The sequence below is a fragment of the Colletotrichum lupini genome, chromosome 9 (genome assembly GCF_023278565.1).
Source record: "Colletotrichum lupini chromosome 9, complete sequence".
NCBI classification, from domain to species: Eukaryota; Fungi; Ascomycota; class Sordariomycetes; order Glomerellales; family Glomerellaceae; genus Colletotrichum; species Colletotrichum lupini.
This window is the reverse complement of record NC_064682.1, coordinates 2,160,051-2,175,220: the sequence shown is the minus strand read 5'-3', so window position 1 is coordinate 2,175,220 and position 15,170 is coordinate 2,160,051. Positions and strand designations below refer to the sequence as shown.

The following is a 15,170-nucleotide window of genomic DNA, read 5'->3' as shown; positions in this document are numbered from 1 at the left end:
CCTACTACCTCCCACCTACCACTTACCACACACAGTCCCAGCACCATCCGTACAGCCGTACGTAAAGTACGGACGGACAGACACCCAGAACCCTCCAGCTTCCGCTACCGGCCGGCCCAGCTTTTAGCCATCGCACCCACGGCACCCAACCCAACCAGGGGCACTGGACTAACACGGCCCCCCCCCCAGCCCACGCCAAACATTCTGTAACGAGACCAAAGAGCTCCCGCTCCACGCTCCAGGGCAAGAAAATCCCACTTTCCAGGCCGACCCGACCTACCATATCCTCGTCTTCGACTCGACCGTTTCTTTGCACGCCTGCCGACCGCCGATTGTCTTCGATCTCTCTCCTTCCCAAACTCTCGTGGCGGGGGAACTTAGAATCGCTTTTTTCCTCCCAACCATTCATCCCCCATTTTGCTGCTTGTTTTGCCTCGCCCGACATGATTATCGACGGGGAGAAGTATGCCTGCGAGGCCTGCGTTCGGGGTCACCGTGTTAGCAATTGCCAACACTCTGGTAAGTTCTTGGGCCTTTCATTGCACTTCTCTTCTCATTGCAATTGCACCCATGCAATGCAGCTCATTTAGCTATACCACAACATACCCCAAGCTACCTCTACCTCTTTCACTTGGGGGATTTCCTTCCCCAACTACGCCACTGAGCATCGAGATTCTAGCAAACATGTGCAGCTAACCGCTTGTTTTGCTGCAGATCGTCCCCTTCAACATATTAACAAGAAGGGTCGCCCCGTCTCCCAATGTCAACATTGTCGGTCGATGCGCAAGTCACGCTCTGCCCACATCAAGTGCGATTGTGGTGAGAAGACAAGCAAATGCGCTCACCTGCAACCTTTGGCCGATGGCCATAGAGGTGAGTCTGCCCTGTGCTTCTGACAAGTATTCGCCTCCATGATGAGAACAATCCCCTCTAACACTCATGTTCCTCGCGCGCAGAGACTTGTTGCTGTAATCATGGTGGTCGCTGCACTTGTAGCCACAAGAAAGAACCAGCCCTCGACACCGTCCCCGAATCCGACTCCGACAAGGAAGCCATCGCACCTCGGCCGAAGCCGCCCGTTCGCAGGCGGCGTGCGAATACGGTCCATTCTGATGGCATGTTGACCTTCGACGAGCACGGCCATCACAAACCAGCACACAAGCTCAACAAGGCTTCTCAGAAGTGCGGACCTTATCAACTCAGCCGTGTCAATTCCTTGCATAGCACCAGTAGCTTGGGCAGCCACTCCCCGGAGCGCATCAGTGACAACCCTCTCAAGGATCCCGTATCGGGCCGCGTCGCACCTGTTCCACAGAGACTAGTCAAGTCTGAAGCTGCTTCTCCACTCATGAGAGGTTCATCTGGTTTCCAGCAACTCAACAACCAGCTTCCGCCCCTTGATCTCTCTGGCATTGAGTACCCGACATATGTACCCAACGCCTCTTTCGACCTGTTTGGCGGATCAGGAATGTCGTCGGATCACGATGCACCCATCTTCAGTGCTGGGCTGAGCGCTGCATCCGTGGATTGGAGCCATATCGATCTCACCGACAGGACGGACAAGTTTGCTCCTTCGAGTTACAGCCAGGCTGGCGCTCAGAGCTTCAATGGCATTTTCGATTTCGGTACGGGCTCCGAGCCAGCTCCCACCCTCGCCGCGACGACTTCGACGTCTGGGGAGGTCTCTGAAGTAGAGGACAACTTCATCGCTGGCGATAGTGACTACGACGGCTTCGGCACTGGAAGCAACAGCTTTATTCACCCAGCGAGTTTCCTTGCTACTGGAGCAGACCTGAGCACGATTGACTACGACAGCTTCGCCAAATCATCGAACAATAAGTTCATGGCAGCACCTTCTTCATTTGATGACGGCGGCCCGATTGCTGGCGGTTCTCTCACTTTTGAAGATGACCCGGCGTTCTGGGGTCAGCAATTCAACGACGGCATCGCCACATACCAAGAGTCGCCAGATGGCCTGCCTCAGTTTCAGCCGGAACCCTGGACAATGCCGTAAGCGTTTTGATATGATGACAGTTTCGACGCTTGCACGCCAATGATATCCAGTCCAACGACTTTTAGACGGCAAGTACAGGCGCAAGGGATGCGAGCATAGGCGAGATGAGATTTTGTGGTGGACGACTGGATAGATGCCCGCTACGATATCCATACCTTGGAGTTGGCGTAGACCTCTTGTTTTTTTCTTCGACTTTGTTTACATTTTACCCGGACAGCATTAGAGGCTATATCTTTCTTATGTTTTGACGTTAGGCTTGACCATGGGAATGAAAAAGAAAAAAGACGGGGCGGGCGGCTCAAAAAAGAGTGACAGCATCTCATTATTATCACCATCATCAATTGGACTTGGCGCAAAGGCAACTGGGTAGCATCTGGGTGAGGCTATTGGGGATTGTTTGGTTACAGACGACGACGAATTATGTATGTAGGCCTTGGAAACCGGATTTTAGTGTGCAATTGGCTCACCCTCACGACATATCGTTTTCCCTCACTGCACATGAACAAGCTGTATATAGAGAGACCCCAGCGGTTTCGATTCCTTATTGTCAAAGTGCGAGGCAATCAAAATAGTATCTATATCCAGGCGATCGCGGAGGCGCATTCACGTAGGATTATTCGCGTAGATTGATCGATTTGAGCTTTGCTGCGCATTTGCAACAGCTTTGCTTTCCATGGCTCTTACTTTCCCATGATACGGGCTGCAAGTGATGTTTCTCCCGCAACGACATGCAAGCGGGTCATGGAGTGATAGGAATGGTTCAGAGACGAAGGGGGCTTGATACATCGCCAGGTGACTAAGGTAATAGGCCACTGATCGAGATTCGCATGTCCGTAGTAGTGGGTAAAAAGGGTTCAACTGATCTGGCAATTCGAATTTGACAATCTCTTGGTGAATTACCTACTTACAAATTACCATGCGCTCAGCAAGACAATGCCTTGCTATTGATTTTCATTTTACTTTTTGACAAGCATTTGGCAACTTCATCGTTAACTGTCAAGGCAAGTCAATAAGTCAAACGGTGCACGAACCGGAAACTGAATGTGCCACCGATGTGGATGACGAATGCGAATGAGATGAGAGAGGGGCACAGGACAAACGATCTAATAAAATCAAAGCTACCTTGGTACGGATATACTTGGCTTTCGATGTTCGATGACAGGGCCCACATCAATCAGATAAAAGGGCCTTGCAATAGCGATTGAGTTATGCGGTCCTGGAGGAGGGGAGGGGGGAAGGGGGGGGGGGGGGTTCATTGTTTAGATGAGGGCTTGCATGTGTTTGTTCTGTGCTGCATCTGTTCTAGGTATGCACATCTATTACAATTACCAGTAGGGAGGTTATGAAGAGCACAGCACTGATGCTTCTCCCTCGTGCGCTGTGGCTAGGTTGCTTACTTTATCAGCCATTGGCTCGTTGCAAGTACCTGAGATTCACCACCCAGTAAATGGCATCCCTAGGTAGGTAGGTACTTGAGTGTTTCGATGAGCCAAACTCGAAGCAAAACGCAGCACCTTCGCCGAGCAGATGGCCGGCAGTAGAGGCGGGCAAACCCGGGACTCAGTGAGAGACAGGCAGTTGCAGCCTGCAGGCGTCCTTCGCAAACTGCCTTACAGGCTTACATACCTGTATCCGTACCCTTAGGGCTTCAGGGCTCCGTCGGGGGGCCCTCCTTTCCTGTTCCTGCATATCATCCATTCAGGCTGGCACCGCCTCACCATCGGCGTTTTCCACCATGCGCCCCAGCAGTGTTATCCAACTGGCTGATTGGTAGGGTCGACGGTGGTCACCGAATGTGACTCTGTCCGGAAATCGTCCACGTCCTGTTCAATCTCCATTCAGGGAAGTTCCCCCCTTGTGCTGCATGGCACTGAGAGTGCCAAGTGGCCAGTGCCCACCGTTGTGTAATAATTCTCCTCCTCGGACCTCCCTCCACTTTCTTCTCTCCCCTCCTCGGGGCACTCACTCTCAAGGGGGATCCACCGAGACTGGCGTTTGCGGGAATCGAGAGGGACTGGGCAAGTTGCAACGGTGATTGATGAACCCACCCAAGCTCCGCGAGGACCGTGTGGATTGCGACTTGATCGCCCAGTCAGGGCCATCAGACCTCGGGCGTCCAAGGTCCGGAGCACACACTGGCAGATACAGTGCCAAACTCAATGAATGGTTGCGAGAAGCTGTGGACTCTATGGATAGGTATGCATAATACTTGGTGAGAGTGGAGGCTCACGACCAGGATCCGTAAGAATACAGAGCCATCGAGTAGGTAGGTAGTAGGTAGGAGCATGCACGCCGAAACGGTCACCTGGGCCGGCAACGGTGGCTGGGTTGGTGGAGGCGCCGCTGCCGAGCCAGAGTGTGGGTGTGTGTGCGACTATGAGAGTGTGTCATCACCTGCTGTCAACACCGGCGCGGCTCTCGGCGCCTTTAGACGAGGGAATGGGGGCACAGGGGGGGTCTTCGCAGGGGCTGTCCAACCCCCGTGGGCGGTGGCAGTCGATGATCTCCGGTGCTCGGGAGTCGGGACTGCAACCAATCGACGCAGACAGCCCTGAAGTAGATGCCGTACCATGTATGCGAGCGTATGTTCGTTTGCCTTGAGTCGCGGCTAACGTGCCAGAGACTGAGAATAAGTCATAACGGCAAACTCGGCAGTGAGAGAAGTCCGGGAGGTGTGGTACAAGAATAGGATACTTGCTTTCCAGAGTTCGGGGCACTACCCATCACAGATTTTCCCACAGAGTCGGAACCCAGTTTCGATACATTGTCAGTCAATTTACTCTGACGGCATACATCACATGGCTCTTCCTGCATGGGTCCAGCAGGCGCGCGGTGCGCCAGCTAGCAGGTTTTCCCATGTGCCGCTTCGAGATCGAGACTACCTACGCATGCTACAGATAGTTTAACTGTGATTTGGAGAGAGGAAGGGGGGGGGGGGGGGGTTCATTAGCAGCTTACCTTACTCTCGGGTCAAAGCCTTCACCGCCTTCCACCTCAAGCCAACGACCAAGTTTCGTAGGACAGCCCCCTCCATCACCCGCGCGTCGGTGACAACAAGGGGCGACCTGGGGAAAATGACATGGAGACTCCCAAGCGGTAGCATCTAGTGTGTGCAAGTATGAGACCATAACATTGAGCCATCGCCCATGACAGGCATCAAGGCGAGAGAAGGCTTTGGCATCTAAGGATGCGGCTTATAGAGAGAACTGATTGTACATTACACTTCATATTAATACACTGATACTGAAGCACCCGGATAGGTGTCGCAAGCATCTGTATCTTCCACTGGCGGATAATAACCATATGGATAAACAACCCGATTGATCCATATCAACCTTTCGCGCAACCACACTTGATCTCCTTCCAACATAGAGGCACTCGCCCACTGTTGCTGTCAACATCTTCAATAGTACCAAAAGTGAATTTTGCCAGTCACCTCTGAGTGTCCCAGAAAGCCCGTGTTCGGCGGTTGAGCACTATGCTGCTCGGTAGCTTTATGCTCCAGCTGCAGGAGCTGCTGTTGTTCCAGCAGCAGCTGGTGCCCCTGCACCTGCAGTTCTTCCTCTCCATGCTGTGGATGATGCAGTACCTGCTGGGACTCCACGACACTCCCCATCTCCTGTGGCTGATGACAATCTGCCATTTGCTGCGCTAGCTGCTGTTGTTCATGCAGCTGCCGTTGCTGCCGTTGCTGCCGCTGTTCGATCCACGCAAGATGAGAGGGTTCCTAAGCTGCTTGTTGAGTTGCACGGACAACATTGAGGTAACCGACAAGCAGTAACGGCCGAGGGTCGAAGCCCATGTCTTCGTAGCTGAGCGCAGTGCGGTAGGCTGGTGCCTCCTCTGTCTTTTCCACAGCAGCTGATGAAAGAGTTGCTAAATCGGCTAGATGCTGCAGCCCCTGGCTTGCAGCTGCCTCCATAGCAGATGGAGCTGGAGCTGCGGCAGTATTAGTGGAGAGGCGAAGATGATCAGCAATCTTGTCCCGAACCAGTCCATCGAAGACGGAAGCTGGAAGTGAAGAGTCTCGGAATTCACCAAGAAGCCTTGTGGCCTCCTCCTTTGTCTTATCCAACTTTGCCAGCTCGACTAACGTGAGCACCGCAAGAACTGTAAAATGATGGTGCAAGGGCGTGATGAGTTGCGAATGGCCAATCAGGAGGTTGATCAGCTCTTGACTGGGCCACAAGACATCGGTGGACTTGGCGGATGGGTTGAGAAGATATGCCAACAAGCGGCAATGCCAATATACGAGGTGAATAACAGGATAAATGTTGGGCTCAATGTGGGCAGGCAGATCCTCACGAAAGTCTTCTACCCACGCATCCATAAAGGAGCCCACCATGCGGTCCGCAAAGGTTGTGTTGAGTGGCTCTTGGAAGTTGGTAATCATGGACGACGCACGGCTGAGGAACTTGGACGCACCTGCTATACAGTCAGTACCCTATAATACTCTCACACATAAATGGGCATAATTTCTTCAAAAGAACACTTACGGATCAGCAGATACGGCACTTCACCGATGACCGCCTTGAGGCCAGGTGCCAGGACCACGCTTTCATCTCGGATCAAGGAAGGCACCGCAGCACCCACGGCATTCCATCGGTCGAGCAAGACCAACGACCACCAAATCCTGACACGAAGCTGGCTTTCATTATCTGGGCCTGCTTCAGCCTCGGAAAGATCTGCCTTGGCCTGGTACAGCTTCAGGGTATTGGCGCTCGCTACCGCTCTGCCCAATAGGGATTCCTTGGGTGCGCCGATGGAGCCCAATGGTCGAATGTCAGCCTCAATAATCATGAGGAGAAGTGTCTGGAGGAAAACCAGGTTTGCAACTGCAGTCCGAGAGGTAGAATCGCTAGCCTCCCATTCTACTAATAGCGTGTGGGCGAGCCGGACATCTCCAGGGGTACCAGACTGGAACGAAGGGAATGAGTGAATGGTTCCCGAGAGAGCCTCTACAAACGCTTCCCGCAGAAGGCCGGGGCACTGAGCCAAATATTCTTGTATCAGCACCCTGCTGCTCGGCAGAAAGGGAAAGTAAGGATGAATCATGGTCAGGTAGCTAAGAGCTCTGTATTAGTCTCAACTTTTCAAGGGCAAAGAGAAATTGACCACGTACCCATTGAAAACCTCTTCATCCACATCCCGCGCCTGATCGATATCAGGCATGTCAGCCACAGGGCCATCTATTGACGCAATAGGGGGCCGTGGCTGCATGTCATTCTTAATGGGCAAAGCCATGGGCTGGGGTGCCAAGCCATTGGTGGCGAAAGGGGACGGTTGATAACGATCAGACGGTGTTGTTATAGGCTGAAGAGGGCGAGGCTCGGTGCCCCAGGCGACCTGTCTCTGTGGTGCCGGGGTAGAGATGTCGGTACTGGAGATGCTGGAGAATGGTCGTTTCCGGCTGGTGTCCTCACCAGGGCCTGACATGGAGTTAAGCATTGCTGCCGCAGAGGTCCAGTTTACCATTGACTCGGGTGGCAATGACTCACTTTGGATCTCCAACTTGCCCTCAATGCTGTTGATCCTGTCGGCAAGTTCTTTTATATATCTAAGGCATTGTGTGAGTTTCCGGATCTTGTAGATAGAGAAAGCGCGCGCCATCCTCAACTTACCCCTTGCTTGGACCGCGCTTCTGAGGAACACGGCTGAACATGCAGCGGATGCCAGACCGTTTGCAGTTGGAGCATGGGCTGTCTCCAGCATCTGACTGAGCGTCGCATTTGACCTTCTTTCTCCGACACTCATCACATGCGCGAGACACCTTTGACCGTTTTCTAGGCGGAGTGCTGTCACCCAGGGCATATGGTTGAGCAAGATGATGGTGGTCCATGGGTATGGACATGGACATATGTTGCTGTAGTGACTCTGGCAATGCTTCCTCGGGCACGTAAGAACGAGAGGCAGGCGGGAGGGGAGGGGGCTGATGAGGGTGCTGATGCGGATGCTGGTGAGGAGCATGCTGGTGCTGGTGCTGGTGCTGTTGAGCCTGTGTCTGAGCCTGCGTCTGCGCCTGTGTCTGCGTCTGCGTTTGTGTCTGGGCTGGGGTCGGGGCCTGGGCCTGTTGCTGTTGAGGTTGCTCCGAATGAGAATGGGAATGAGGATTGGGCATGATGCTACGAAGACTTGGGTCCTCGACGTTCATGCCTGGATCTGTGACGTGCATCATGGGCTCTGCTGCAAGATCCTGGCCAAGTTGAGCAGCCAACTGCAACTCCTCCACACTGGCAGAGTGGGACGAGGGCTGCTGTGGCGTGGGCGGCGGCTGTTGCTGGTCTTGGGGGTCATCGTCCCTTGTAGCCGGGTGATAATAAGGACCGCCGTCTTGAGCTTCGGCCGATGGCGAAGGATAGCTTTGTATACGATCGGCTTCTTGAAGTCGCTCCTCTGGCAAAGGAGACGGATAACTCGGGATGCGCTCCTCGTCCATTCTCTCGCTCTCCAGCCTCTCGCTCTCCAGTCTCTCGTGTTCGAGCCTCTCGTGCTCCAGCCTCTCGTGCTCCAGTGGTTCGTGCTCCAGTCGCTCATCCACTGGTGCGTCGTGGAGTCTCTCTTCTTGTATGCGGTCATCGTTCAAGCCATCTACCTGGATATCGTCCTCTTGTAGTCGGTCCTCCCGCAAGCCGACTTCATGTGTTCTGCTGTCATCTTCTAGTTTGCTCTCTTGGAGATCCTCCACCTTTAATCTCTCTTCCTCGGTCGTCTCGCCTTCCTGCGTCGAAGTCATGGCGAGAGATGCCTAGGGTAGTCTGTGTGAAGTCGACGACTATCGATTTCGTTTCGCGACACTGCTGCGCAAGACACAATGGGGCCAATTATTCAGGGTTTCCGGGTGTACAATTAAGCATCAGCTGGAAAGACGACGAAAGGTTGACGAGCGGATTGCGTCAAAATGAAGTCAGGACTCGTTGCGCGACGGGAAGCGGAAGGTGGACGTAGGAAGTCGAAGGCTCTTCGCGACGAGAAGAAAGCGCGTCAGTGGAAATGTGTAGTGCGAGTTTGTGCATGCACAGGAGCGCGTCGCGATTGCGTTGCACGACTAAGCGGTGAGTCCTCGAGCTCGAGGCAGGCTTCAATTCACTGTTTTAAAAAACTATGTGTTTAGTATCTGTACTCTCTAGTATTTTGCAAAGCTTTTTCTCTTGTCTCCCTCGTTGCGACGCGACAATTGTGAATGGTAGCTTGCGTTCTCAAAAGTTTTCCCATCCATTCGCGCGACAAGCTCCAGGTAGGGGCGAGTCGCGGAAGTCAGCTGTGATGCGAGCAGTTCTGTAGCCATCGTCAATCGCAATAGTGCGACAACGATGGCATCTGCGAGGGTTTTGATTCATCGCAGCAGTGCCGCCGCAACAGCAGCAAGTCGCTCGAGTGATAAAGCGCGTGGGGGTTGAGGGGAAATAATGAATCGGGCTGACTGACCTCTGCTCTCTCTTCAAAAGATAGTCCGACGCGGGCTGTCGTGATGGATCTGCTTAGCAGGCGATCTGGTGGACGGAATAGGAAGAACCAGGCAGCCGATGGAGGTTGGAAAGGCGTTGATTGATCCGGATTGCGCTGGAGTTTTGACCTTTGGGATTCTCAGTCAGCACAGGGCGGGCTTTCCTGGTTCGTCAGGGTTTGTTCGGGACCGGGGACGTGGACACTCTGCGTCTCGCATGGGCCCGACGCGCTTGACTGGAAGAATTTTTTTTCTGGAGATGCCGGGAAAACCACTGGGGACGGGCAGTGGAACTGTGGAAGTGGGGGAAGGTACGTAAGGTCCGTACAGAAGATGGTACCTAAGATACCTTAGGTACCTAGGTAATGTGCCACCCACCATCGTTGAAAATACATAACCGTTCCTATCCGTCCGTGCGTCATCGAATCGAGGAGCTTGGGCCACCTCACTGGCTCGACCTCTTGACAGGCGTCCCTCTAGATCTCTACGAATTCAAACACAAACTAACAATTACGGGTCAGGTATGAGGAATAGCACTTAGCTAAGGTAGGCTGTGAACCTGCGAAGAAACATATCCATCCTCTCGAGTGCGAGTTGACGTCAGTACATGTGTTCGTACTTTTGTAAGGAGTAATGGCTAGCTGTACGATGATTCGACGCTGTTCCCCTTACTTCAATAAGTCAATAAATTTAACAAGGCGACGCCGTAGAGAAAAACGAGACATCTTTGTACTCACATCAACTCGCACTAATTGTGATGACCAGGTAGGTAGCCTGGTCTCTATCTTCAAGTTATTCTAGGCGCAGCAGGAAAGTGGTTCATGCCTCGATAGTCGTATTCGGCTTTCTGTAGGGTATCAAAGCCTTTCGGCCCATCCACCAATCCTAATCCTAATCCACCAGGAATCCGCTACCGTTCTCATCTTCCTCCATATCGTATTCCTCAGTCACATCGCTCAGCACATCTTCGACCTCATTATCCTCTTCTGCCCCAAGACTTTCCTTCCTTTGACTCTCAGGCCTTGCCTCAACCCCATCAGTTCTCTCAACCGCATCAATGTGACCAAACTCCTCATCAGTATCAACCAGGAAACCGCCTCCGTCAACCTCCATCCCATTATCTGCGGCGCGCTCACCCATATTCTCGTTGTGGGCAGCAGAATGAACACCTCTCTCTAGATCAGAGCCATTTGTGCTCTCCCTTGCATCGGCCCTGCCCGCGAGTCCCGCACTGGTCCATGTCTGCGCAACGTCGTCAACCATGACGCTGTCTTCAATGAGGAAACCTCCGCCCTCCCCTGTACCGCAGCTGTCCGGCCCCTTATCTATGTCGGTCCGGACGAATTCGGTCAGCTTTCTTTCTTCCTCGGCCCGCTCCGCAGGTTTGACGCCTGCCCACACGCGCTCAAAAATCCGGAGCGCCACAAGAAACCGTCTCCAAGTCCGGATGGCGACCAAGGATCGCTTGCTTTGCTCTTCCTGTGCGTCGACATCCTCGAACCCAGTCATCACTGCACGCACAGCTTCCTCATACTCCTTCGCAACCACGACGCCGTTAAAGACCGCAGTCCCGTGTTTGCCCTTAAATTGGAACCCTGACAGAGCTGGCGCGTAATCGACCCCTAGAACGTAGGCGGCTCTAGCAGCTGTGTCGAACTCGTCACGGATGTGGACCCCTCCCTCGGGTACCATGCTTTCCACATATATGTCGATGTTACCAAATTTGTTCTTCGGAACTCGCCCATTGACGACCGGTGATGCGCGGTAAATATCCGTCTGATCCTGCGTGAAGACCGGCATTCCTGCGGCATCACGTTCGTCCCCACCGTAACCGTCGTCGGCGTACTCGCCCAGTTTCGCATTGGACCTTCGCGGCAGAAATTTGATTGGAACCTCCATCGGCTTGACTTCGCGCCCCATGCGATACCACTTGTCCCTGCTCCGGGCAATTCGAACGTCCCTACGTCGATATACTTTTTCCAGCGGAGCCCTGCTACCTGCTGCTACCGTTCCTGCCGGCTGCGCGCCTGGCGTAAAGACTTCATTGCGCCTCAGGTGCCTCTCCAACGCAAATACCGGATGGTCTTTAAAGTCTGCCACATTTCGCGGCATCGGTTCGCGTGCTTCCATCGCATTCAGCTCGGTATTTTCAATTTGGTCAAGATCGGTCAGGCGACGCCGGCTGAACGGCTTCAATGCTTTCCGCCACCAACCCTCGCCATGCTCCATCACTGTCTCAATGCGCAGACGACGTGTCTTGGCCGTGTATGCCTTGGCATATCGCCTCGTGACGTCTCGAACTGTGCCATCAGTGTCGAAAGCCATGACATATGTCATAGAGTTCTCCTTGTCGGTTGCCGGGGGTTCCAACTGTCTGGGTTTCCACTTGGAGTTTGTTACCAGAGAGTCTACGGGCTGCCACTTCTGGTGGCCCACGTCTAGCACTTCCACCCAGTATACCGGGAAGCTCGACTCGCGAATCTTCACGGGACCCTCAACCTGTTGCCGCAGAGTCGGTGAAGATGATGTTGTTGGCAGCTTGTAGGCAGCGGCATTTGGGTGACCCAATCGACGGAGCGGTGAAGTCAAGACGGATGCCGAAGACGAAGGTTCCTCGACAGCTGACTTGTATTGTAGCAACTGGGACCTTATTTTCTCCTCCTTGGTAGGCTTGTTCGAGTGCTTTGCATCTCTGGGCCTTGGCAGAGAGGGACCGGCTGAACCAAAAGACAGCGGCTGTAATGAACAAACCAATCGCGCACGAACTCCTACTGCCCTTAGCAAAGCACAGTATAACTGTGCGCCAGTATCTCGAGACCCTGACAACTTTCTCGCTGCGTCTCTGAAGTCCGAACGGTCTAAGCATGAATCCATGTTGCTAGGTGGCTCATACTAAGGCAAGAGGATTAGCATGTTGCTTCGAGTGCAGTAACCTGGCACAGACTCACGTTTTCCAAATGGTCAGGATCTTCAGCCCATAGTGGTCGACGCAGGCCCCGTTCAGTTATTTGGAATTTGGATCTGAATATGGCTCCAGCCTGTTCGAGGCCGTTCTTTAGGGACTCTGTTTGTCCAAATTGGGGAAGATCAGGGCCTGGTGTCAAGTAGCCAATAATTTTTTTCGAAAGCAGAGGACGCAAGGTCTTGTGAACCTGTTCATCATCACACCAACGATTTCTGAGGGCACAGTGTAGCAGGAGACACAGCAGATGAGTCTGGTGTATCGTGATGCGCCGCTGCTTCTCTTCCTTTGTCACTGGCTTTCGTTTGTTGGCACCTTTCCTTGTGACGCTCGTCGCATTGACATGCTTTGATAGATTGAGAGTCAGTTTTTGGGATTCTTCCTGAGTCTCTTGAAAGTGGCGTATGTCTCCATAGGCAACATTGGCGAAATTGCTAGCCTCCTCATTTCCGACTTCTTCTTCGGTGTCATCATCAAGATCATCCTCCTCGTCGTCGGAATCTCGGTACATGGTCTGGACGGTCGCCGGAGGCAAAATCACGTCTTCAAACTCAATGTCTGCGTCTTCGTCGTCCTCCCCAGATCCCTCCTCTTCTGTGGCCTGTGACTTCACGGCCTCTGCTTTTCCTTCCCCAGGTCGCTTTAGTCTTTTAGCTGGGGGCTCTGAGAATGCTGGAGAGCCAGCGTCCGCAGCAGCTTCCATCAGCATTTCTTGATAAACATCCGGTACGTCGGACTTTGCGGCCCTGGGCCGGGTGGCCCTGGTTCGTTTCCGGCCCGCCATTGTGGCTCTGGTTGGTGTGGATGTTTATATCAGGTTGGGAAGCCCATACGCAGTGGACGCAGGGGCAGGCGAGGCAAGAGGACGCGAAGTAGGTAAGGTAGGTGGTTGAAATCAGGGTGTCTGCTGCAGAATGGTTACAGTGAATAAACTGTGATTAAATATATTCTCGCCTACTTTAGGTATCTTCCACACATAGGTACCTCCCGTAGATACCTTGCGGCAGGGCAAGTTATTGGGTTGAAGACTCTGTAAGTGAGTTAAGGGAAGGTATCGGTAGGTAAAACTTGAATATCTCAAGATGAGATAGGTAGGCAGAATGAATTGAGTACTTGGTCGCTGACAAACCATGAGACATGACGTCATTGCAGCAGTAGCAGCATCCCGTACTCCGTAGGCAGCAGGGCGAAATCAAATCGCCGGGTCACTCAAAGCCACGTGACCTTGGGCCGTTGCCTAATCACCTTGCTAATTTCTCAACAACTGTGCCGTCTTGAAGGTACAGAGTCACTTCGAAGTTCATGAGGTAATACACATGACAAGGTACCTTAGGTAATACGAAACGACATGGAAATAAAGGATTTACTACTTTACGCTGTCCTTTCCGCACGGCTAGTTTTTATTGCGGTAGAAAATAGTGGTGTCCAGAGGCAACCTGTCGCCCATCCATGTAGCTCTTTGTGTGTGATTGCGGAGTTCCGTGGCATTGTGGTCAATGCCTTCCTCGACTGTGTTGGGATGAATAAGAACGGAAAGAGGACCTCGATATATGGTCAACCATGGTATGAATGCGCCAAACTGTGCTGGCGTGAAGATGTTGACTTCAAACATGGCCACGGGGTGGGGGCCAATGGGCTTTTCCCAGAATCGATAGATTCTCAGCTCTGGGACTGGACGGGGAAGCAAATATCAGCCATACCTTTCTCTAGAGCCAGATCAGTCGCAGACACTTACATTCTCTCCGTATACGTTCCCAAAGGTCTCTGGCATGCTTTACTTGTTCTGGGTTGCTCTGAAAATGGTAGATGTGGACGTCACTGCAGTGCGTACAGGAGGTTAGCACAATAAGCGCGAAGCAAGGTACTCTGAGGTAGGTACGTCGCAATGTTGGGTCCCTTACAAGCCACCTTGTCTCCCAGTGTCTAGGGGAGCTGGAAACTCCTCATAAGTCTTGCTCAATCCCTCCCGTGGTGGGTTCCTGAAGCTCTTGCCATCCTCGTTGAGCTCGGTTGGCAGCGGGGGGGCACTTTCGTACCCCTCGCGAGGGGAGATGTAGGTATAGAGCGGAGTATTGGCGGCCATTGCAACTCTGTCTCCTTTGACTGAGGTAAGTATGTAGCGTCTTACCAGCTAAGGATGTCAAGTTTGAAGTTAGTTTTGAAGGTTGAATACAAGGAAAACCGAAACTTAGTGGATTGGGCCTTCATGAACTCGGAATAAGAACAGCACACCCTTTGACTTATATACACACATGTCAGGTAACACACCGTCCTGATTGTCAGACGTCCAACTCAGTATTGCGCTGTTTCGCGGACGCCACTGTTGTCGGTCAGCACGCGATGGGATCCACTCACTTTCTAAGCAACCGCGCGCGCAGAAAACACTAAGGTGTGGGCAGACTCCATTCGGCATGGTCGCTCTTTGCGTCGACATACGATCAATCTTTCATTGACGCATGTATCCGTACATGTTGTCCCAACTCCCAAGGACGCCGCACCTCCGCTCCCTCGCGTCAATCTTCACCAAATTCAATCTGCGCGGATCAAGAAAGCCCACTGCCTATAGCGCAAGTACAAATGTAGTGTTCACTCTCATTCATTAAGTGCTCAGTTTGTCTGTGGAGAGGACCAACATTCTCAGCCAAGCGCAAGTATACAGCATCATCGGAAACCGAAACTCCAAACCGCAACAAGACATATCCCAAAACTACGTATCAAAGCTCGAAAACTCCCGAGAATCTCGCTCATGT

The 15,170-nt window shown here is 52.8% G+C and overlaps 3 protein-coding genes across 3 annotated transcripts; 1 reads left to right on the top strand and 2 right to left on the bottom strand.

Annotated features, from left to right (window-relative positions):
* Positions 1 to 443: 443 nt before the first annotated feature.
* CLUP02_16531 (copper fist DNA binding domain-containing protein) lies at positions 444 to 2,014 on the top strand (the record flags this gene model as incomplete). Its single annotated transcript, XM_049295450.1, has 3 exons — positions 444 to 519; positions 715 to 873; positions 957 to 2,014. The coding sequence occupies 3 exons, from the start codon at positions 444 to 446 to the stop codon at positions 2,012 to 2,014; spliced, it is 1,293 nt and encodes a 430-aa protein (XP_049152597.1).
* Positions 2,015 to 3,273: 1,259 nt separating this feature from the next.
* Positions 3,274 to 14,503, bottom strand: CLUP02_16530 (uncharacterized protein; the record flags this gene model as incomplete). Its single annotated transcript, XM_049295449.1, has 33 exons — positions 3,274 to 3,284; positions 3,344 to 3,398; positions 3,452 to 3,573; positions 3,733 to 3,773; positions 3,835 to 3,884; positions 3,981 to 4,093; positions 4,151 to 4,222; positions 4,320 to 4,388; positions 4,422 to 4,730; positions 4,813 to 4,855; positions 4,998 to 5,117; positions 5,259 to 5,399; positions 5,451 to 5,711; positions 5,769 to 6,439; positions 6,511 to 6,849; positions 6,928 to 7,079; positions 7,137 to 7,538; positions 7,636 to 8,759; positions 8,926 to 9,059; positions 9,182 to 9,331; positions 9,436 to 9,587; positions 9,664 to 9,732; positions 9,837 to 9,918; positions 10,018 to 10,099; positions 10,196 to 10,255; positions 10,359 to 12,350; positions 12,407 to 13,116; positions 13,151 to 13,327; positions 13,405 to 13,540; positions 13,645 to 13,669; positions 13,857 to 14,091; positions 14,156 to 14,238; positions 14,322 to 14,503. The coding sequence occupies 33 exons, from the start codon at positions 14,501 to 14,503 to the stop codon at positions 3,274 to 3,276; spliced, it is 8,364 nt and encodes a 2,787-aa protein (XP_049152596.1).
* A 196-nt stretch (positions 14,504 to 14,699) lies between these two features.
* Positions 14,700 to 14,833, bottom strand: CLUP02_16529 (uncharacterized protein; the record flags this gene model as incomplete). The annotated part of the gene is made up of 2 exons (XM_049295448.1): positions 14,700 to 14,740; positions 14,776 to 14,833. 2 exons carry the CDS (start codon positions 14,831 to 14,833, stop codon positions 14,700 to 14,702), a joined length of 99 nt encoding a protein of 32 aa, XP_049152595.1.
* Positions 14,834 to 15,170: the final 337 nt, after the last annotated feature.